At 37.2% G+C, this 23341-nt stretch overlaps 1 protein-coding gene across 2 annotated transcripts in view; it reads right to left on the reverse strand.

The window, feature by feature from the left end:
- Positions 1 to 1367: 1367 nt before the first annotated feature.
- Positions 1368 to 23341, reverse strand: part of LOC130916875 (coiled-coil domain-containing protein 73-like) — a 41248-nt gene continuing 19274 nt past the window's right edge. For both annotated transcript variants that reach the window (XM_057837937.1, XM_057837936.1), the window contains 16 exons: positions 21977 to 22012; positions 21740 to 21814; positions 19263 to 19301; positions 16847 to 16982; positions 16205 to 16284; positions 15929 to 16054; positions 15718 to 15777; positions 15417 to 15521; positions 15095 to 15166; positions 14880 to 14993; positions 13167 to 13338; positions 11487 to 12940; positions 9890 to 9950; positions 9646 to 9782; positions 6171 to 6244; positions 1368 to 2010 (listed from right to left, as the gene is read on the reverse strand). In XM_057837937.1, coding sequence (XP_057693920.1) covers positions 1848 to 2010; positions 6171 to 6244; positions 9646 to 9782; positions 9890 to 9950; positions 11487 to 12940; positions 13167 to 13338; positions 14880 to 14993; positions 15095 to 15166; positions 15417 to 15521; positions 15718 to 15777; positions 15929 to 16054; positions 16205 to 16284; positions 16847 to 16982; positions 19263 to 19301; positions 21740 to 21814; positions 21977 to 22012 — 2904 coding nt within the window. In that variant the 3' untranslated portion in view covers positions 1368 to 1847. The remainder of the gene's footprint in view (positions 2011 to 6170; positions 6245 to 9645; positions 9783 to 9889; positions 9951 to 11486; positions 12941 to 13166; positions 13339 to 14879; positions 14994 to 15094; positions 15167 to 15416; positions 15522 to 15717; positions 15778 to 15928; positions 16055 to 16204; positions 16285 to 16846; positions 16983 to 19262; positions 19302 to 21739; positions 21815 to 21976; positions 22013 to 23341) is intronic.

A 23341-nucleotide genomic window follows, 5' to 3' on the forward strand; every position in this document is an offset into this window, starting at 1 on the left:
GTTCTTGATCACCATGACCAGAGCAGCTGCATCACATGGCTGTCACCAAATGAGAGGCAATGAAGAGAAGGATTTGAAGCCTTTTCCTATGGTCCACCTCTAAAGTATTGAATCACAAAATAAGATCATGTACCACTACTCACGTAAACAAAAATTCACACAAAGCCAAGTGCAAGCTGGGGGACACATTGATGGAATGTGAATGTCAGTGGTCTCCTTATTTACTCTTCATATAAAACACTGAGCAGTAATTAACTGCAGGTATCCTCCCTAGCGAGAGGGTAATTGACTGTTTCAAAGCATCACATCATGATCCATTGTGTGTGTGTGTGTGTGACAAAGGAATACAAAGAAATTAGACGTGAGAGCAAACTGTAGATGTGAAAATATTAACTCCTCAACATTCCACACCTCCCCCAGTTTAGACCCACCCACTCACGAGCTCCAAATAAGGATACGGGTCAGCAGTGGTGGACAAAGCCAGTCAAATGCACCAGATGTCTTTATGAGAGCATTAACACTCAGATGTATTCATTAGCAGTAAGTGCAGGAAGATGGACCATGGGGAGACATTGTGCTAACCATCAAAATATGCATCATTAATTTTAATGAGTTAGCAGAATGAGTCTCGACAGGGGTAACTTGGATCTGGTAGCAGATCCATTGGCAGCCAGAAACTTCCCAAAATATACGTAGTTCCACTAGTGAGAAACTAAAGTATATGTACACTGTACACATGTAGGGTAAACGAACTCCTCTGGTTGCAAACATGCCGATCTCAAACGATAAATAAGTTGCTAAAATGACTAAGAAAACGTAAGTGAAAACCATTTAGAATAAACATAATAAAATGGCTGGGTGGTATGCCAAGATTTTGTGTGTACATGTGTTAATTCTTTATCATCTAAATAGTTACCCAAATACTTCAATCTCTGCATTTAAATACGAGTTACCCGCTTAAGCAGGCCTTCCCAGTTCCTCACTTTAGTATTTAGAGAGCAATTTGTCTACAATTAGTGGCCAACAATCTGTGGTGAGATGATTCATGCTAACCTGGGGCCAAATGTTAGACTCAAAGGGAATATAAAGTTAACAAGAAGCTAATTAACATGTTTTAATTTGACTTAATGTGTGCTAATTGATGTTTGTTAATCATAATGAGCATGGCTGAGTTAATTGTTGTCTCTAAATCTATGTTAATAGGTTGTTGATTTTTACTCCTGATCAGCCATGTCCTAATTGTAATTGCAGCAACAAAGAGCAAGGTGTTGACCAAAGATGTGTCGCTTGAGAGTGCTTCTAGGCTAACCCCATTAGACATTTAAGACTTAATGCTAATTAGCTATTAACACCATTACAACAGACAATGTGGCCTTTGCTGTTTATTAATCAGAGCAAGGTGTGTAAAACTAATGGCAAGTTTCAATAGAGACTAATACCAAAATACGCATGTTCATATAAAGACATACATGTATACATACACACAAATATTACAAAAAGGATCAAGTATAGTAAACAAACTAAATAACTAAATAAATAATAAACTAAATAAATAAAATAAAATAAAATAAATCCTAAATCGTGTTGTTTGAATGGCTAAAGTACAGGGAATATTCTAACAAATATTTGATACTTCGTTCCCATTCCAGCTACACCATAAATAAATGTGGAGCAGGAAAAAACATTTGACATGCAAGCAATACTCTAAACTAGTAACCGTAAAATTGAAACACTATGATCGAGAATTGCATTGAATTAATATTGATTTATATTTCAACAAGTAACTTTCCAGTGCTCAAACCAGAGTGAATTCAAAACATTGAAACCTGCACTAACAACATGTTGGTTCAGTTCTCTGTACGTCTTCGCTTGAAAAAGTGGAGCCTTTCTGTTTGTAAAAACTGTTCAATTTTTGATATCTGGGCTCTGATAGATGACTGTTCTTCTTCCTGGGAGCACTGCGGTTTAAACTCAATATCAGATTTTGAAGCTACATCAGGCACAGAGGTTCTATGAAGAGAGGAAAACAAGCAAACAAACCATGGCACAAATGAGTTACAGCTGTAGAAATTGATTTCAAGCCATGATGTTTAGTCACATTAATTGACAGAAGCGACATGTGTCTTTAGGCCGAAACACACAGTCTTTTGCGCTACGCTCAGCTCCGTTCCGAATGACGCAACAAATATGTTTGTATTGTAGTCAATACGAGGTGGTCCACATGATCCGCTCAGCTCCGATCCGGATGCGCCTCAGTCAGCATCACCGATCCGTCAAAACTAAAATACGTACGAGGTCTATTTTCTGGTCCGTCAACCTGCAGCTGGATCAAGCCCTGCTGTTTAGCACGCACCAAACAGGAAATAGAATAGCAGAAATATCCGTCTTTCAAAGTGAATAATGTTAATAAAAGTATTATGCATTTTAACCGTATTTTCTTCAAATTCACACCCAAAAACGTGAGCTAGACTTCTGTGCTGATTTACTGAAACTAATATCTGCTGGCAATTCTTGCAAGTGCTACACTATGTTTGTGTTTGTGCGCGCGTTAGAGGAAAGATCTAAGCCCGAACCTGAGCCGACCCAAATTTTGGGCAGGGTCGGGCCTAAAATGTCAATTATTACGTTCGGGTCGTGCCGGGCTTCTCTCTCGCTAACTTTTTTGTAATAACTATATCTATATATACTGTATATATACCGTAATTTTCGGACTATAAGCCGCTACTTTTTTCCTTCATTTTGAATCCAGCGGCTTATAGTCCAGTGCGGCTTATTTGTTGATTTATTTTGGTTATTAGGTAACACTTTATTTGACAGCAGCGTTATAAGACAGTCATAATTATGACATGACACAATCATGGGCATTACTGAATGCCTATGACAGATGTCATTAAGTCTCATCCAGCAAATTATGTCACTAACTCCATTTATGTCCAGCTCGGATCTTTTACATCTATTCAAAAGTGAGATAATTTGCAGGATAACACTAAATGACATCTGTTATAAGCATTCATTAATGCTCATGACAGTGTCAAGTCATAATTATGATTGTGTAATGACAGTATTATGGCGCCACTGTCAAATAAAGTGTTACCAAATACCATAACTAGCAACGAATGAAACAACTGGAACAGTAACCAAAGAAATAATTGGCACAGAACATGAATTTTGATTGTTATTTACATATGTAGTGCTGCAATGCATGCTAAGAGGCATGTTGAATGACAATAGTGGTGACAGCAGGGTTTGACAGTATCCTGCAACGGAGCGGTGATGGCCAAATGAAGCTTCTTGAAGCATTGACACTTTGCAGCCAATTGGTTCAAAGCTTCATCGTGGTTCATTTGGTCTTATGACAGTGGTATGATGCTGCTGTCAAATAAAGTGTTACCGGTTAATATCTTTTGATGTAAATATCCCATAATACAGTGAGGACAGCTGCGGCTTATAGTCCAGTGCGGCCTATCTATGAACGAATATCGTTTTCGTGTCAAATTTGGTGGGTGGTGGCTTATAGTCAGGTGCGCCTTATAGTGCGAAAATTATGGTATATAAACTAAAACGATGTATGGATGTTAAACTTATATATAAACTAAAACGATGTATGGATGTTAAACTAAGGAATACTTGTTATGAAATAAATAATTTCGATGAAACAGAGAAGGCGCTGGATGGGAATTGGGAAGAGGATTCGCACATGTCAGAGAGGCGCGTCCATGAGAGCACAAAATCCCACACAGAAATATATTTAACTTAAAAATAACCAATATAAACTAAACTAACTAAAATAACTTTTCCTGCGTTATTTCATTGTGTAAATGCATTTATAATGATTATAAAAACATGCAGACTATTTAAACATTTTTTTAAAAAACTTGCATTTTTTTTCTGCCAACTCGAAGAAATTAAAATAAACGTCAAATGGGCTGCTGCATTTAATTGCCAAGGAAATGAAACATGAACTAACCAGCTGATAGAAAAGACACACAAATATAAAAGATATAAATGTTTATTGGATATGCATATGCAGTCTTGTTTAACTGGGAGAATTCTTAACAAAAGACAGGCTTTATTTTTTTTTTCCAAACCATGCTGTCCAGGTCTGACTGACGCATCGCATCCCCGCAGTTCCTCCTTCTCCTGAGTCCTCACAGATAAAACATAAAATTTCGGGGGGGATTTCGTGCTCCGGCCTACAAATAAAATATAAAATTTCGGGGGGTTTTCTGGCTCAGGCCTGCAAATCAAATTAATTGATTGGGCTCGGGCTGGGTCGGGATGGATTTCTTTAGCCCCTATCTTACGTCTAGCGCGCGTGCGGTTGTAGATTTGTAAGGGCGGGGGGTTGCATCCGCGGGTTATTGTGTGCTTTGTGTGTGTTGAACTTTAACTGTAGCTAAACTGTACTATTGGCCTTTGTGCATTTTTGGCGTGTTTTTTCCCCCTGAAAATAGTGTCACAGTAATACACTTTCTGTTGATCTGATCAGGTAGTCTCCTCCGTTTTGCGCATGGGCGTCTAGAGTCCGCGGGTGTACGGACCGCATGAGAATTGTATGCTGTGGGTATTGGGCATCGCAGGTGATCTGCATCGTATTTGTTGCGTCATTCGGAACTGAGCTGAGCGTAGCGCGGCAGACTCAGTGTGTTTCGGGGGTTAGGCTATTGTTAATGTCTGTTTAAACGACAGCTAAGAAAGTATTATAACTAAAATACATGCAATAAACTGCAAGTTGCAAGTACTAACGTATATGATAAATAAATTAGGCCAGCTTTTTAAGGCAAGTACCGCCTCAAAGAATACTTGGCTCTCAGAGTACAACCAACATAGCAAACGTTAACTTACCAGCTGCCATTCATGATGAAATACAGTAGATACGTATACATATGCAAACACACACTGCATAGTATATAATAATGTGCCCTCTCACCATCAGCTTCAAGTCTCAGAAGGTGAGTTATAAGGTCCGTCTTACTACAATCCGCATTGGGCGGACAACCTACAGGTGCCAAATTGAAGCATATTATTGTGACATACGTGTGACGTGTCCTAAATCAATGTATGAATGCACGACCAGCTCGTCACAGCTCGTTCTTGTCAGGCGAGCCAGCTGGTTTCACAGATATCAAGTGCAGTCTGAGAGCCATTTGTAGTCATCAAAAGAGCCAAATATGGCTTGCGAGCCATACCTTCTCGACCCCAAGTATATACAATATATATCATATACAAGCAAACTACATGACCATGTATGCATAATATTTACAATATCTGTATCAAATCCATCTCTAAGTAAAGTGTGTTGATTGGAATAAACAGATGTACAGTACTCAGAACTAGGAATTGAACAAACAGTGAAACACTATCAATATATTTGTGTTTCAAGACAAACGTCAAGACAAGTTTTTATTTTTTATGGATTAGCAATGAACTTGTCATATCATGTCAGTGTACTGGCGGTATATGAATATACAAACTGGTTTCTTAAAAGTTGGGGCACAATACAAAATTGGATATACACTGAATGCAATGAAATGCCAGTGCAAATTTGAATGACTAGGTGCAACCAGAGACATTCAAGTAAATAAAATAGTTGGTGCCAGGATTGGAGATCACATATCTGAAAAGTAGGATGTGATTCATTCATTATTACAGATTTTTCCTGATACTGGATTTCTCTATAACTAACAGTGTTTGCACACTTAACTTTCCGTGCCACCGTTCAAGTTGACCTATTCCCCCTCCTCTTGTCCTCCTGTTACTGGGTGTCACCGTCCCCACATGGTGTCCTCTGGTCAGAATAGTCTCAGGATGGCAAAGCTACTTACATTAGCTACATATATCTGACTACATTCTCCAAATAAAAATACATACATAATAAAAAGCCATGATCGCAGCCATGATGATGAATGATGGAAAATATTATATGTGAAAGGGACTTTTCCGGCCTCTTAAAGCTACCTGTCCCATCTTTTTTTGAATTTGTTCAGGCCATAAAATTTAAATCAACATATTTTTCCTTTAAAATGATGTATTTTCGCAGTTTAAAAGTTTGATCACTTGCTATATTTTGAATAAAATATTGAACTATGGCACTTACAGTTAATTGCATTCAGAAATTGTTCACAATTTGTCCTGACTTTTTTGGAATCCGGTGTATATTATAGACATACCCAGAAGGAGTCGGCCATGTGCTGGAAGCGCTGGAGACTGGACAAGTAGGGACAGACAATGACGCCTTGCCTTTCTACATACAGACAGACACACAAAAAGAAAGCGAACTGTGAATCCAACCGTTGTGTAATACAGTAGTTCCTGGGAAAATAAAAAAGGCCACTTCAGAAACTCTAACTGATGGACACAGACATCTCAGACAATAAACAGCATAAGTATCTACCTCGAAGAGATACTCCAGGCCCAGACTAAGCTCATGTGAAGTTCCCAGTATTAGTCTTATTACATTACTGGACCATTTTGTTCCTCACACTTCAATTATGTTGTACTATATCTCCCTGATTAATGTGCACCTGGTTCTTATAAACTAAAGTGATGGTGGGCAGGGATGCTAACAGAAGAGTGAATGGGAGTGTGTGAAATCGTTTGAAATTAAATAAAAGTGTTTTCACTTTTATTACAGGATTTGTTACGGAAGCATGAAAGGAAAACAATAATTGGCAAGTGATGGGCAGATGATAAAGTCAGAATGTGAGAAAGGAGAGACAATCATGGTCGCAAGTTTTTTTTTGTTTTTTTTTTTGCATTGGATTTTGGTTGTCTAAAAACAGGATGTATCAGAGGACAACATAGAAAAATCAGTCAATTAACAGATTATTCAACATCTTAACCCAAATAATTCATTGTGTATTTTACATCTTAAGTTGTTTGGAATGTTTTGGCCAGATGTAGGCGATTCTTATCTGTAGCTCAACTGACCACTAAAGTCAATAATGTAAATTTTATTACGTCATCACATAGTAGATGTGACAGGCATTGTAGTTGTCTGGCTAGCTTTGGATGGTAAAAATCATTCATGTATCAGCTCTTACGGTACATACGTTATATGGATGCTCCTCCCACTGGACCCAAAAGTTCATGAGTTCATATGTACATGGGTTGGACAAAAAATTGGAAACACCTAACATTTTGGCATCATAATCATTGAACATAATTGTTAAAGAATGGCATGAGGAACATTCTAATGAAGTTGAGCATCTCATATGGCTGGCACAATCGCCAGACCTCAACATTATTGAGCATTTATGGTCAGTTTTATAGTTTCAATTACGGTAAGACGTCGATTTCCACCGCCATTGTCTCAAAAAGCGTTAGAGGGTGTTATAACTGAAGAATGGCTTAAAATCCCTTTGCAAACAATTCACAAGTTGTATGAATCAATATCTCGGAGAATTGAGGCTGTAAAAGCGTACCGCAGGAATGCTATTTTTAGACCATCGTAACGCGATCCATGTTATTTCTGCTTGTTTTCTCTGGTACTCTTTCAAAAAAGAACATGCCAATCAAACACCGCTGCTATGGAACTTATAGAAATGACTCTAGCCATTATGACATATGAACGATGTTTTCTTCATACATTTCCCGAAACCAAAAACTTGGAGGAAAAATGTGAAGAATGGATGAACTTGCGCGGACGTCCAAAAGACCAGTTTAACGCCAGCAAGGTGAAGCCATTCAAATATCATATGCAGTAAACATTTTGTTGGGGGATATGGTCCAACAGAGGATGAAGAGGTAAGCAAGTTGATATTTATACTTTTTTTTTAGCGTGGCGTTTTGCCGTGCTGCTTCTGTCTGACAATGAATGACCTGAAAAAAAATAATTAAAATGGTATCTGACTGCCACTGTTACCTTTTCTGTTGTAAAAAAAAAAAAAAAAAAAAACTTTAGTAAGGGAGAAGTGTGAATAAATTACAGAATTAAGATTTGTTAATGAAAAAAAATTAAAAGTGTTCGTTGGCTGTCACTGAGTAGCATTTGCGATCGCTATACAAAAATAGAAATGTAAATTGCCCCAAACAACGGTCAGAGACGTAAGACAACCAGAGTATATAATATATAAGAAAGACAGGGCATATGGTGGTAAAGGATAGATTGTTGAAACAGGACAATGCCATTGTCAGTGGCGTAAGGCAATCTACACAAGAAAAAGGTGTCGATAAAAACGCTACCTCTGGATCAGGTCGGCTCTTTTTCCCATCTTTTTCAGCCCACGACACTTATGCCATCTCCTTAACTGAACATTTGTATGTTTTGTATGATCTTTACCAGTGGCTTTGGCACCAGGGACATCATTTTCGGACAGAATTGGTAGGTTTAGCTCAGTAAACATCTTGTTTGTACACTATTTTCACGCATTTACCATTAGGGACAAACGGGAGGTTGACTCGCCTAACAACAATTGCTAACGTCATGAATATTAATAAGCAAAAGTGACGTGTTGCCTGCGGTACGCCATTGTCGCAAACGGCGGATCCACACCATATTAAATTGGTATTTGTTGATTTTTCAAAGTGTTTCAATTATTTTGTCCAACCCCTGTATATATTGTTGTACGGTGATTGTTGGGAAGATCCGTGGTGTTACTTGGCACAGCTGATCTACAGGAGGCATCACCATATCAGAATATTTTTTTATGATTGTTGAGATACTGTTTGTGTGTATTTTGTTTTGTATGTATACGTCTTTTTTGCTTTGTTTCAGAGGGTACAGTGTCCTCATACATTACCGTCACAAAGGTTGAGTTTGACATTGTGGTTTAAGATGTATGACAAATTTAACTTCTGTGACTGAAAAACATCAAAAAGAATGTTAAAAAATTTTTTTCATTGAACCATGTAAATCTTTGTGATCTAAATAAGAAGTACATTTTCAGCTATTGGTTATTTCTCTTGAATGTGTCTTTTCCTTTTGAACAGAAAGTTATCACACTGTGATGTTGAGTTCACAACTAATCTCGAGTAAGAGAAATAACTGGAAAATCAGCGGCTGCTTAAAAGGCTATTGAAATTGTAAATCTTCACGGTATTGTATTTCTTTTTAAAGGCTAATATTTGGTCGGTAACTCGGGACTGAATGCATGGCTGTCGGAATTTACTAAACAAAAACAAAACCTCAGTAGAGACAAATTTTTTATAAAAAAGTTGTTACATTATCGTTGCACTTGAATAACCCTTTAAGCTGTTAAAATGTTACTAAAAATGGTTGTATACAAGCCAAAGGTTTTACAGTGAAGACAGTTTGACTCTGTGATGATTTCTCCTTCCTTAAGTTCTTATGAGAATATATAATTTCTAAAATACAGCAACTCAAAGCCCAAAAAACAAGCCTGATGAGGCTTTCACTCTTAGGAGTTTGAACTTGTATTCCACTTTTGAAGGAATATACCTGGTTTACATTTCTTTGTACCGTTTTGAGCAAACATGCTTTAACATGAAACTTATTAGTATCCATAAATATCTATACATCTGAGCCAACCAATGTCTCATCCACTAGTCATTTACTGCGAAAAGGTACTTTGGAAATTTTTGAGTAGAATGCAACGGATAAAACTTCATACTCAATGTCATTTTGGGGTTTAAAGCGGAGGCCTTTTTAAAAATAAATAAATAAATAAAAGCTTTGTCACTGACATAGGTTGCTGCTGTTTCTCTGAAGTTTTTTCCAAAAATGTTCCAGTCTTTCAGCTTATGTTTCCTCCCAAATTCTGTGGATGCAGAGGCATTGGAGACCTTCAACAACTCAGAGGCTCTTATAATCATCAAGTGTTCTAAGAAGAATGAAATGAGATGGCAGGTCAAATGATAAACATGACAGTGAAACAGCTTAACAACTCTATATCACACAACAACAGCTTATAGCTCACACAGTCATCACCTTTACTGAGCTGGGTTGAGCAGAGAGCATTACTTGCATTTTGCTCAGACACAGTAGAATTCTGAAAACACAAAAGTACGTTTAAGTAAAATTAACCCGTATAATACTTTCAAACATATACATAAAGCCTAATAATTTTACTGCCGATTAGTTTAGTGTGGGTTTATGTCTTCTGGTGCAGAGGGTAAATGTACAATTGTTTAAAGAAAAATTAACAATTGACCATAATGTAAAACCTTCTCTTTGACTCTGGACATCATTACCCCAAAATGTACTCATCTCTTTTTTCATATTACAAACATATCCTACAAATTTAATAATAATCCCCGTATTTGTCTTTGTGAAACTCCTTTTCTGAGTTCAGTGACCTTTGATCTCATTATAGTAACATTTATTCACCTCTTCCGTTTCATTTTACAAACATATATTGCGAGTTTGATAATATCCATTTCTTCGTTCTTCAGTGATCTTGAACACAAACATACGGAGAAACAAAAATTTTGCCCTGTGACCTTTCACTTTGACCCCAAAATTTAATCACCTCTTCTGTTTCATATTAAAAGCATATCCTACAAATTGTTAAAGAGTATGAAAACACGGGCTAATATTCCATCATTTATCCATAAACGCATGACTTTTGGATTCATATCATGCCACTTCGTGTAATTACACACATCGCAACACCAAGAAAATTATAGAAATTTGGATCGATTGTCAAGCTAAAACGACCGGCGCCCGAGATCTCGGAAATCTAGCATATTGTGTGCGTGACGTCACAACTAGGAAACAGTGCTTAGTACTGAATGGCTTTTCAGGTGTAAAATGTGCACGACAGAAAACTGTGCCAGAGGCTGGGTCTGCAAAATTAGCCCTCTTTGCATGGACAAACTTTACTCATTGTCTGCGTAGTCCAGCTCTTTTTCTCGCGTTCGGGAACTCATGCGTACTACATTGCGACAAATGGCTATTTGTGCACCACATAGCATGACAGGTTTGAACCATTTTAGCGATTTTTTGATAAAACACGAACGCGACTCTCTCATCGATAAACAACGATGGCACCTGCCTCGAACTTTTGTTTCCTGGCTGTGACGTCAAAGCCCCATTCGGCTGTTTCCGTAACACTTTCAGAAATGTTCGTAACTTTCGATCTATTTTCGATAATTGCTCATGAATGTGATTTTTTTTTTTTTTTGTTAACTTTATCAATATTTGTTATCTTGCCACATAACGATTCTATTGATATCTCACAGCCCTTTACTATTATCATTCTCTTTAACAATCCTTTTCTTCATTCTTGAGTAATCTTGAACATGAACGTACTGACAAACAGAATTTTGGAACCAAATTCATAACCTAGGCTTCTATAGGTTTCACCTACTGTTGGAGTGTAATGCTATTTTTACTATAATGGTTTATAAATATAATAGTTAAATTGAAAACCATAGCAGTACATTCAATCAATGCGTGCTGTGCAGAATATCAACAAAACCTAGGCCTGTCAATTACTAGCTAATTGATAGCCTTCAAATATACTGTAAGTGCTTAAAATAATATGCTTCATATTTTTTTAACACAGATTTTCCAGGAAGAGTACCTGAACATTTGGCTGCAGGATGGAGTTAGCCAAGGATAGTACCGTCTGTTGAGAACCACCCCAGTCAACTGATGGCTGGTGGGTCTTTAAAACAGGCAAAGCAGGCAACTCTTCGGCATCACAAAGGGTTTCTTTTACAACTGGCTGCTCAAGGCATGCAGTACCATTCTCAAGTGTTTCCACAAGACCATTTTTTGGTTGAATTGAGCCTGACGAAACATTTTCAAATTTCTTTGAAGATTCTCCATTTTCTGGGTTGGAAATGGAAGTTTTCAAATCCCCATCACAAGTGACAGATTTCGTCTGGGAGGCCATTCCATATACCTCCTTGCATGCATTACTTTCAAAAATGTCCATTACTTCGTTTGACAGTTCTTGTACACCCTGATTATCAGATTCAATTCCAGCGTCAACAATAGTTTTCTTGACCTCCTTAAAATTAGTAGTTTCTGCCATTGTCGGATTCGTCACAGAATCAGCTGGTTGCTTCAGAAGGTCAGAAAATTTCGTTTGAACAGTAGCTATTGATTCATCCAATTTCACTTCTTTCGTTTTCTCAATCACTGGATGACCCACAGTTGGTGAGGGCTTGACTGTTTCCGCATTGGTTTGGACCTCAAACTGACATGAGCGTTGAGCATCTTCCACAAGTGAAATATCTCTATCATCGGGACTTTGGTTTGCAGGACAACTAATGTCTTGAAGTAGCTGCCCTTCAGTCATGTTAACAAGACTCTGGTCAGCAACCTTCTCTGTGACGTTTTGATAACAGTCCGCCTCACAGACAGTGCCTATTTTCTCACTGATGACCATAAAGTCAATGTCCGATGAGGTGTTGCTCTTAAAATTGCAAGATGTCTGGGCCTCCATCTCAGTTTCCGTCTTTCCTTCTTCCTTCCCTCCATTCCTGCAATTTGTTGCTGTTTCTTTTTTGGATTCTTGTGTACACAAACTATTATTTTCTTGAATGTTCCCACGATTTCCAGGTTGGGAAGTACGTATGACCTCCTCCTCACCAACACAAATCTCTTCCAGATCATCTTCTGTCTTCCTTGACTGTCTTTTATTTGTGGAGCCTTCATCAGTTTTGTCGCTTGTCCCTTCCACTTCGTTCATTCCTGTGTTGTCTGATTCATTTTGGCTTGTGCTCCCATCTCCTTGCCTTCTATCGTTGGCCTGTAGGTCGTTGCTTGACATGTCTGAACTTGGTGTGTTTAGTCCATCCACTAAAATTTCACTGATGGTTATGTCATTAACAGACTGGTGTATAGTGGCACAAGTCACATTTGACACTTCACTATAGCTGCTTCTTTCTTTATTCAAAAGGGTATTATTATTTTCCATTGTTTCCGACAGTCCCAGGAGCCTTTGGGGTGATTGAATTGACAAGGACTTCTTACATTGCACTTGTAGCTGAGCTTCAAAAGTTTCATGGAGCTGTGGAGTTCCTTGTCCTGGGAGAACACAATGTATAGGTCCAGAAAAAATAATTAAGCCATAGTCATTTTCCTCAGATAAAAATATGGTCAGTACAAAAAAAAAAAAAAAAAGACTATAAGTGTCTGTATTTTATCTGTTAATTTCTTGCATACTGTCTAAAATGTTATACGGTGCTAAATCCTTGAAAAAGAACAAGTGATAAAGCATGTTCATCTCTTTGTTTATATTGTGTTGGCTGACCTCCCATTTCGCCATCCAGTTTAGTGTTAGCTCTCGTATCTTCCAGACAGTCCAGGATTTTGTTCTGAGAAATGGCTGAGTTCTGCTGGCTGCCAAAGAAAGACAGCGTGGAGCTGGATTTGGGTTCATCAGGAGGTCTCCCTCTCGTTCCCTCTGTTAGACTTGGGAACATCTGAGTAAAAAGACGAACATGTCTAAGTACAATCTCATGTGTGATTAAAACATTCACATGCCTAAAGGTGACCTTGCATGATTATTTCATAAAAATCATTTTTGACTTTTGATGTCATGTTATCAGATTTGCAAGACGATTAGGGTTGAAAATACCCAAAATGTCCTTTTTTTTTCATTGGCCCTTTTTTGTTTGCCTCTACAAAAAAGGTGGACTTTCATTAATTTATGGCATACTGGATCAGATTTGAAATTAATTTAAAAAGTCAACTTTTTGTTCTGATTGGCCGTGGAGGGTTGTGTGTGTCAGTGGGCAAGTGATACTGGAATGTTAAGGCCACATGGCCAGAGGTGGGAATAGGAGCCAACGATTTCATTCAGGTAAGAGTAGCGTTACTTCAAAATAGTAGTACTCAAGTAAATGTAGTCATCCAAAAAATGTACGTAGGATGAAAAAATGTACATAAGATGTCTGATTTTTTTTTTTTTTTAAACAACGGTATTTTTTTTCTCAGCACAAAGTTATCTATATGAACTCTTATCATTATACTGTACTATAACATATTGCATAACCATATTACGCAAAAGAAATACAACAACAACAAAAAAGCATTGAATTCCGGCAAGAGAAAACAATTCTACAGAAATTAAGCATTATTCGTCCAAAGAGCATGAGTGCCCTCTGGTGGAGAAAACATATTTCCAATGATGAAACCAGAAGGATCATATCTCCGGTTTCTGTGGTCAATCGGTGCCAAATACAGTCATAAGAGGGAGAGAGATTACAATTTGCTCTTTTGTGTCATGTTGACGGCAGCGCTCTATGTCAAATACCTATTTTTTTTTTTAAAGATTCCTCGTGATTGAACAAGCCGTTGTGATCATAGAATAATGGAGTGGTATAATGGAGTCGTGTGATTATTATTGCGATGTCTCATTGGTGAAACTGGTTGAGCCACTGTTGGTGTCTCTGGCAAAAAAAAAAAGAAGTAAAATCTAATATGTAGAATACAGAAGAAAAATGTAACGACGAGTGTAGCCCAAAGTAGCGGAGTAAGAGTAGCGTTTCTTCTTCACAAATCTACTCAATTAAAAGTAAATGGCTTAGTAAAACTACTCTTAGAAGTAAATTTTTCTCAAAGTTACTCGAGTAAATGTAACGAGGTAAATGTAACGCGTTACTACCCACCTCTGCACATGGCTATTAGATAGAAGTTGTGTAGAAAGCACAAAGTGGGAATGTACTTGCATAAACAAGGTGCAGAGTGATATTACACAATAGTGCTTTGAAATCTGCTCGTTTGCAGAGCTGTATGACTTACAAAATAAATGACTACCAAATTACAAATCAGGTTGATGACAAATATCAACCAGGTCACAAAGTTAAATAAAAAAAAAAAAAAAAAAAAAAAAAAAAACAGTACTTCTTGACCAACCATACGGATACCTCCGTTTGTGCACTTAGAGGAATTAGTACATGGAACAAACAATGCATTTTATTGATCATTTACACCCGATGCAAAAGATAACTCTAATGCATACCTCCAACTCGTTTATAGTGTGGGCCTGCACTTTGACCTGTGCAGTCAATTCATTGTGTTTTTGTTGAAGGTCATCATGCACTTCTTTCAGTGCTTGAAATTCTTTCTCCACTCTCTACACGTAAAACAAAAACATTTTCTTTTGTTACAAACAAAAATGGCCTCTATAACAGAAAAATCTCTTTGTCAAATCCAAAACGACATAGAATAGCTCACCATCAATTGGGTAATTTTTTCTTTCATTGACTTGGTCTTCTCTTGCATCTCTTCATGTACTTGCTCTAGAAACTGCAGTAAAATAATCACACAAAAAAACATTGAATGCAGTAACGTTTTTAAATTCATAAACCATGAGCAATGTAAGAAAATAGATACATTTTGCGGTTTTATTTCTTTAAATTATGACTTTTAAAAAAATGCAAAAGTCATAAAACCAAAGAAGGAGCAAAAGGAAGAAATAAATTGCAGGGCAATGTTCATAAAATAATTACAAAATGGGAACAGCAGGTCAGTGTCACGCTGCTTTGCAAGTTCTAACCTTGCACTGCTCCTCTTGTGTCAGCAGCTGTTGCTCTAGTCTGTTCACAGCATGTACCTGGTTCAAAAAGAGCTGCTGGGTGTATTGCAGCGACATAATAACCTCCTGGACAATTACACAAACACAACATTAACAGACTGTATATCTAGTAAACAAAAGCAACTAGAGAAACGCATTTTGCTGAACAAATTTTTTTTTTTTTTTTTTTTTTTTGTACAAATGCACAGTATTTCAATGAAAATTTGGACATTTTGACACAAATTTTCATTTTCAAGTTTTATTAATCAGTGGAATAACTCACTTGTTTCTCTGAACTCACAACAGTGTTCTCTTCCCGTAGTTTTTTATTCATTATCTTTTCCTAAACATATAAACATTAGTTAATTGCCAGTTTAGTATCTTGCATCCTTATACATACTGTACTTTGTGTCACACATACTGAATGACAAATGTGTACTTCTGTGTGGGGGTGCTATACAGATCCAATTATTTTATGTAAAGTTGGCAGTTACCATCCCGAGCTTGTAACTCAGCTGGCTTAAATGCTGCTTTGTCTGGGTCATTACGGCATAGGTGTTGTCATGTTGAACCGATGACAACTTTGTCTGAATCAATTTGGTGTTGACCTCCTCTAACTCCTGAGAAACATTAGTGTTTCAAATTAAGTATTTAAAGAATTAAGAAGCTAACGGATATTCTACAGCGAAGATGCTGTCTGTTATGAACCAGTTGAAATACATTATTCATCTTTTGTCTAATTAAAAAAATAAAATAAAAATCACCAGTACCTTCATTAGCGCTTGAATAGTTGCTTCATGTTTTTCATTTGTAGCTGTTAGTTTCTTATTTCTCTTCATGACTTCATCAACTGGAATACAAAACATACACGAAAAACACACATCTGATGTCAGGACAGACAGACTGTAATTGGCATGTTGGCAAATCAAAAAGATGAATGAATTGGTAAATTTGCTATCTAGAAAAAGGCCTTGGAAAACACACAGTAATGGACTTTGAAAAAAGGCAGGACAAACAAAAGTTATAGCGAAGCGTTGATACATTTACATTTCAGTCTGTAATTCTTTCATTTTTGGAATATTGGCAATAACTTGGTTGTGTACTGCCATATAACACTTTTCATAAACCAGAATATGCTTGTAATGTGTTTTTTTTTAAAAAGACAGATACTATGTTTTAATATAAACAGTTTTTAAATTTCAATATGGTTTTTGCAGGGGGGCAAACATGACACACCCATTTTCCAATTCTTTTAAAATGTGTTGAATAAATAATACATTTCAACATTTCTGTCATCAAATATTTGCATCATAACTGCAACACGTTTCTTTTAGCCTGCTCTGGTGCCATACAGGTGGGTGACTGGTGCTGAAAAATCGGCGGGTGTGTATTTGTGAATATCTTGTAATTACCATTCTCCTCTAGTTGCGTATGAGCCTTCTTGAGTGTGGCACACTGCCTTGCTAGAGCATCAAACCGTTTCTCAACCTCTCCCATTTGGATTAGGTGACTGTCTTTTGACCTACTCTGCAAAGCTTGCTTCTGTTCCTGTGGAAGAAATACAACAAATATATTGATGACTTCTATGCATAAAATGAACACTATGGCCTCTTTATTCGCCGAATGAGCCTGTGCACTTTGGCACAAAACACATTGCAAATGTATTTTTTACCAGTGCATACCACACACTGTGTTGGTAGACCGGTCTCCAGCAATAGAAGTGGAACTGCGCAGTGAGGTTGTGTCCTAATACTGCCAAATTTAAATTAATATAAATATCGGCAAGTACAGGTAGTCCATGGGTTACGACGTACCCATTTTACGAGATTTTGACTTTACGACGCAAGAGTCTCGTCCACCATTTTGTCTCCAGTCGTTTTTTTTTCGTAGCGTAATAGTGTCTCGTTTGGCATTTTGTCGCCAGTTGCAATCTTATTTTTTTACTTTATCTTATTAACATTAGAGGTGCACGATAACTATCGGTTCCATAATTAGCGGTCCAATAATAGGAATTATGACGTCATCCCAATAAATCCAATACCATCATTTATCGGCCCGATAATATATTGTATAATGTTTTTGCATTGGTGTCGGTGGATTGGAATGTGTTTGTTTCCACTCCTGTTTTGCCAGTATGCAAAGTTTTGTTACTGTTCTAGAGGCTGTATTTTTCCATCACTGAGTGATAAACCTTACAATGGCAATTAGCAAATGTTTGCATTTTATAATGTTAGTTATAAATTAGTAAGTTATTGAGAGGCCTTTTGGTTATTGATAGGCTTGCTGTCCTATAATTGCCAGGTTAAGAAAGTTGTTTCATGGGCCAAGACCACAAAAGTCTCCTCTCCTGTTGCACCAAATGTTTTTATCTGATGACAAAGCACAATACCTGTTGGGTTTATGTTTTATTTCAGTGGGGATCTTCAATGACATTGACTGATGTTGATTGACTCAAATTATATTTACTTGAAAAAATAAATATGGGCACTTTATTTGAAGTCAAAACTGTTCTTGTCTTTGTTTTAGTTCATCATAATAATGTTCATGTCATCATGAAAATTCTGGTTAGGTCAAAGGCAATTCTACGCTGAATCCATCACTAGTATTTTTTACTCACGGGTGTTCAAAAACTCACGTGAATATACATTTTAAAATTATATATATATAATTGGTTATCGTATCGGTATTGGCCTTGAGGAGCAGGAAGTTATCGATATCAGTATCGGTTTCAAAAAATGAATATCGTGCACCCCTGATTAATATGATGTATAATACATGTTTTTGGATAGTTATTTTGAGATTACACGAGTACCCATTTTACGTGATTTTGACTTTACGACGCAGGAGTCTTGTCCGTTATTTTGTCTCCAGTCTTTTTTTAGCGCGTAACAGTGTCTCGTCCGCCATTTTGTCACCATTCGCAATCTTATTTTTTACCGTATTTTTTTAATATAATGTATATGTTTTTCGATAGTTAGGGGTACTTAAAGGGCCAATTCCGATTTACGCAGAAATTCAAGTTACGCCGCCAGCATAGGAACGAACTTGTTCGTAACCCGAACACGGCCCGTATATAAAATAGAGGTTCAACATTTTTTGAGGAAAAAAGCCTGCTTTGGTGTTGCAGGCCTGTGTGGGTGCTTTCAGGAATGCAGACATCCAGCAGTCAAAAAGGTCCAATGACACGTCCTTATGAATGCCGTGAAAATTCTTACAAATCCAGCCACAGCCCCCTTATGTTCAAAATAAAAACAATTTTGTACGGTTCCTCGGAATTATTACTTTGTCCCTTGAAACCAGTTGCCAGCGAAGTTGAGTTAGACAATCAAATGCTTGACAATACAAAGCAAAACAAGAAATCGAAAGTAAAAATCTACTCAGAAAAACAATACTCAAGTAATAAGAGTTGAGGTCCGTGCGGGAACACAGGCAATGTCTTTGAGGGATGAAGGCATCAGCAAAGTCCATGCCTCACAGAGCTTTAGCGCTCTTCAAACTGTCATTACAGTTTGATTGTCTGTATCACTCGTTCTTCAATAATTCACTCCCTTGACTCTAATTTCACTCCCTCCTATCCTAATAAACCACCCATTCTGTAACTCCCAGACGGTGCCACTGGCAGAGGAAGAGGGTTCAACCAAGCGAGGTCCTGTTATAAAATATTTTAATATTGTCATGGAAGTTCAAGTGTCACACTCCCCCTATCCGTTGGTGGTGATGAGATCCTCCATCTAAAAGCAGGTCTCCCCATTTCCCCACAGTCATTTAATTTTTTTCACTCCCACCTAGCTTCTCTCAACAATTGGAACAACTTGAAACCCTCCTTACCAACTCATTGGCTTTCTTTTCAAAGTTGTACTTCAGCAGCTGCAAAACAAGGCAGACCAACATTAATATGACAGTTATGTATCGTTATGATGATAAATATAGAGTTGCTTTGGAAAGTACTCAGACTTCCTTAAAGTTTTAACTTTTTGTTATATTGTAGCCATTTGCTAAAATCATTTACGTTCATTTTTTCCCTCATTCATATACACAACACCCGATATTGACAGAAAAAAACATACATGTACACAGAAAAAATAAATAGTGCACCACTTTTGTTTTTGCTTCAATTATTTGAGAGGTGACTTAAAGTTATACTGTAAAACTTCTACATACTCAATAATCCATCCCACTTCACATGTGTGGAATATCTATGGTATGTGGTGTGTGATAATACTACATATTTCGGGGAGGCCTTTTATTTTAGCCGGCTTTAGGCATGCCTATGCAATAATCATGTTATCCAGCATTTTAATTTGCCTCATCAGTGAGATGGAATTGATCATCTCAGCAAAGGACAAATGCTCACCAACACATATTTAGACAGATTTACGAAAAATATTTGTGGGAAATTGAGTAAAATTTTGTATGGGGGCATTTTAGATACGTATTTGAGTATTTGCAAATTAAAAAAACAAAATAGGACAACTACGCAATAACAAAGGGATCTTGTAATAACATATTCTAAGGGGCCTTTTTTATGTTTGCTTGTTATAGTTTCAAACAAAGACTGTTTTAATGCAAATATTTATGATTTAATGAGAATATCAGTATAACTATTCATTGGAATTAAGATGTCACATGAATTAAGGGCCAGTTCACATGGAGACATTCCTACCGAATCAACAGAAAACATATCATTACAGATCTGTTCAAACTACGCAGCAAGTTTGTATGAAAACGATGTAGTATTTATGTCGTGCAGGAGGCGAAGTGTAGCTTTACAATGCGACAGCCAATACACTTCCTTGGTAACATCCTCCTCAGCTCAGGTTGTGTGCACAGACAACCGACATTGTTTTTAAACACAGTGGTAGCTTGACATACAATTGGATCAACAAACGATCCTTTCGACATCCGACGTAAAATTTGACACGTCATTTGTCTCGACATATGACGACATGCTCGAAATACGACGATTTATAACAGCGCCGCAATTAATTTTTTTCCCGCAAGACAGCAGCACGGCGGATTTTCTTGTAAGAGAAATCAGCATGGGTCCCAAGAAGGTAAGTGCAGGTGGTGAAAAAAGAACGCTTACCATTGAAATTAGGGTGGAAATGATAGAAAAATATGAGCATGGTGTGCACGTCAGTGAACTGGCTTCACTTACAAACCGTGTCCTGGAATGAATTAAATTCGTATGTAGCGGTACCACTGTAATGGTAATGACCCTCTGGCGATTTTGTGTTTGGACGGAAAGAAACTTAGAAGAACTACTTCGTGTACACTCGACTACAAAACATCAAAACATTAGCGTGACATCGACTGGGAGCCACGCAAATCTAACTGCACAAATATCCATGATGGACACTCGATTTGTTTATTCTTGAATCAATTGTTAACACAACAGGTAGCAATCCAGCAATTGAATTGTTCCACCTTGGAGCCTGCAATCGCAAGTTTGCGTCTTTGCTCTGCAGGTTCACAATCGCCGTCAGAAAACAAGGCCAATCCGCAACGTGGTGTCGCAATGTCTTTGTGTAACCGGCCCTAAGGGCGCTTTCACACTAGCACTGTTTGGTCGGTTTTAAATGGACTAGAGTTCTTTTTCTCAGATAGTCCGCTTTGTTTTGTAAATGTGAACGTTTATCCGAACTTTAGTTCCGACCAAACAAACAAACTCTGGTTCGCTCAAAAATCGTGGGTCTTGGTCCACTTTAAGAGCACCCTGCTTCACTTGTGAATGCAAGCGGACCAGGGTGCGCTTATGCTTCATTATGTGCAGTCTTTCGTCCATGTGATGCTACTCTGAAAGTGTTTTGTTTTTTGTTGTTTTGTATTGTAAATAATGAACCTTTTCAACAAGTCATTTGCAAGTGTTGCGAGGTAGCTCTCCAACTAGACCCTGGTCCTCTTAGTCTCATGTGAAAGTGCTTTAAGACAGCTTGGCCTCACTTTAACCAAACATGGCAATTAATATTATGGCACGCAGATGGAATGCCCCCCCCCAACTAAGAAAAAAAAAAAAAAGTCTCAATTGTCTCCATACAAGACGGCTAGTCGTTAAAGTGCAGTGGTCCGTGGGGATGACTGTTTGTCACCTCTGTGGCGACGAGCCCGAGGACAAACACGTTAGGAGCCAAATTGGCTCAGACCTTGCGCCCTTGACTTTGCAGATGACTTCTGTTTCATAACAGGTCGACTGTAAATCATTAGTTCATTTAAAAAAAAAAAAAAAAAATGAATGACAAAAAAATTGAAGTCATAAATGCAATGGTGTGAATAGGATAAATTAACAGAGAGCACAAGTTTACTACCTGGAGTGCTTTCAGCTCTTCTTTCAAGTTGCTAATCTCCTTCTCTTTTAACTCAGAAATGACCTGGAATTTCCCCTGCAATGTTACATTATTCGTCTGAGTGTCAAAAAAGCAATAAAAGCTAAATCTCAGTGTAAAAGAATGTGTTCCAGTGGCCAAGAGGGTACAAGATGAATGAATAAATTTACTACCAAAACAGTAATTGAAGGAAATTCACTAAAAGTGGGATTGTCATACCTTCTCCTCTTCTGTGCTTCTTATTTTTATCTGTAACTTGATAAAAATAATAAGATATAAGTTGTCTGAAGGTAATAAACGTAAATTTTTAAAGAAATGCTATACGAATCTACTGTATATTGTTCTCTTTAATAAGTAAATGACATGGCGTGGGGAAAGATAGATATAGCAATTTTAAGTTAAAAAAGAAAAGATATATGCATTTGGAAAATATTTGCAAAATACGTTACAGCACAAAACATGAGTTTAAATGGAATTTTCCATTGAGTAAAACAATTTAAAATCTCTCTAAATGTGACAGTGTACTTTGGAGGTGGAGTAAATGAGTGCCGCTTGAAAGGGGAGCGGTAGTTTACAACATATTACATTAGCTGACTAAGAACCTTGTGTTAGCCAACTGAACTTTTTCAAATGGGTCAGTGGAGTGGTGTGGAGGCTGAACTTTCACAACACTCCATTGATCCAAAAGACTTTGCTTCCCTGCATTTGTGTGGTTTGCATTTGTGCTGCACCTGCCTAAGAAACCCTGGGACACTGTTATGAAGGGACAATGGAAATGTATAGGGGTTGGACAAAATAATGAAAACACCTTAAAAAAATCAACAAAAATTAATTTAATATGGTGTAGGTCCGCCTTTTACGGCAATAACAGCCTCAATTTGCCGAAGTACTGATTCATACAACTTGTGAATTGTTTCCATAGGCCATTCTTCAGTTGGAATACCCTCTAACTCTTTTAGAGACGATGGTGGTGGAAATCGACGTCTTAATTGATTCTCTATAACTGACCGTAGATTCTCCATATGTTGAGATCTGGAGATTGTGTCAGTCATACAAAATGCACTTCAATGATTATGATGTCAAAATGTTCCATTATTATTGTATTGTATATATTAGGTACATATTGTATATATTAGGCTATATTGTAAATTAGGTATAAGATGCCATATTTGATCATAATTGGTATAAATTGCAAACAGGCCTAACAGATTTTTTTTTGTAAGTGTTCCTGCTGTTTTTTTTCTTCTTCTAATTTTCTGTTAGTCAATCATAAACGCATAGAGTAATTTTACTGCTGGAAGGATTCATCAATTGACTCAAGTAATTCGATAGAAAAAAGATTCGAATCAAACTTTGCTAGTTTGCTGTGTTTGATTAGAGTGGCGTTGTAATGGTTTATTTTGAAAGTGTTTGCAGTTAGTTGTATTGATTTGGGTGGATACACTGCCCCCCACTGGCAACAAAGTATATGACATAACTCATTTAACATGGCTAAATCCAACATAAGGTAAGTGTTTGTTTGAGCTAAAAAAAAAAAAATTTATGCATTCGCAATTTAGTATATAAGTATATTTAACTGGTTTT

Source organism: Corythoichthys intestinalis, chromosome 5 (genome assembly GCF_030265065.1).
Source record: "Corythoichthys intestinalis isolate RoL2023-P3 chromosome 5, ASM3026506v1, whole genome shotgun sequence".
In the NCBI taxonomy this organism is placed as follows: Eukaryota; Metazoa; Chordata; class Actinopteri; order Syngnathiformes; family Syngnathidae; genus Corythoichthys; species Corythoichthys intestinalis.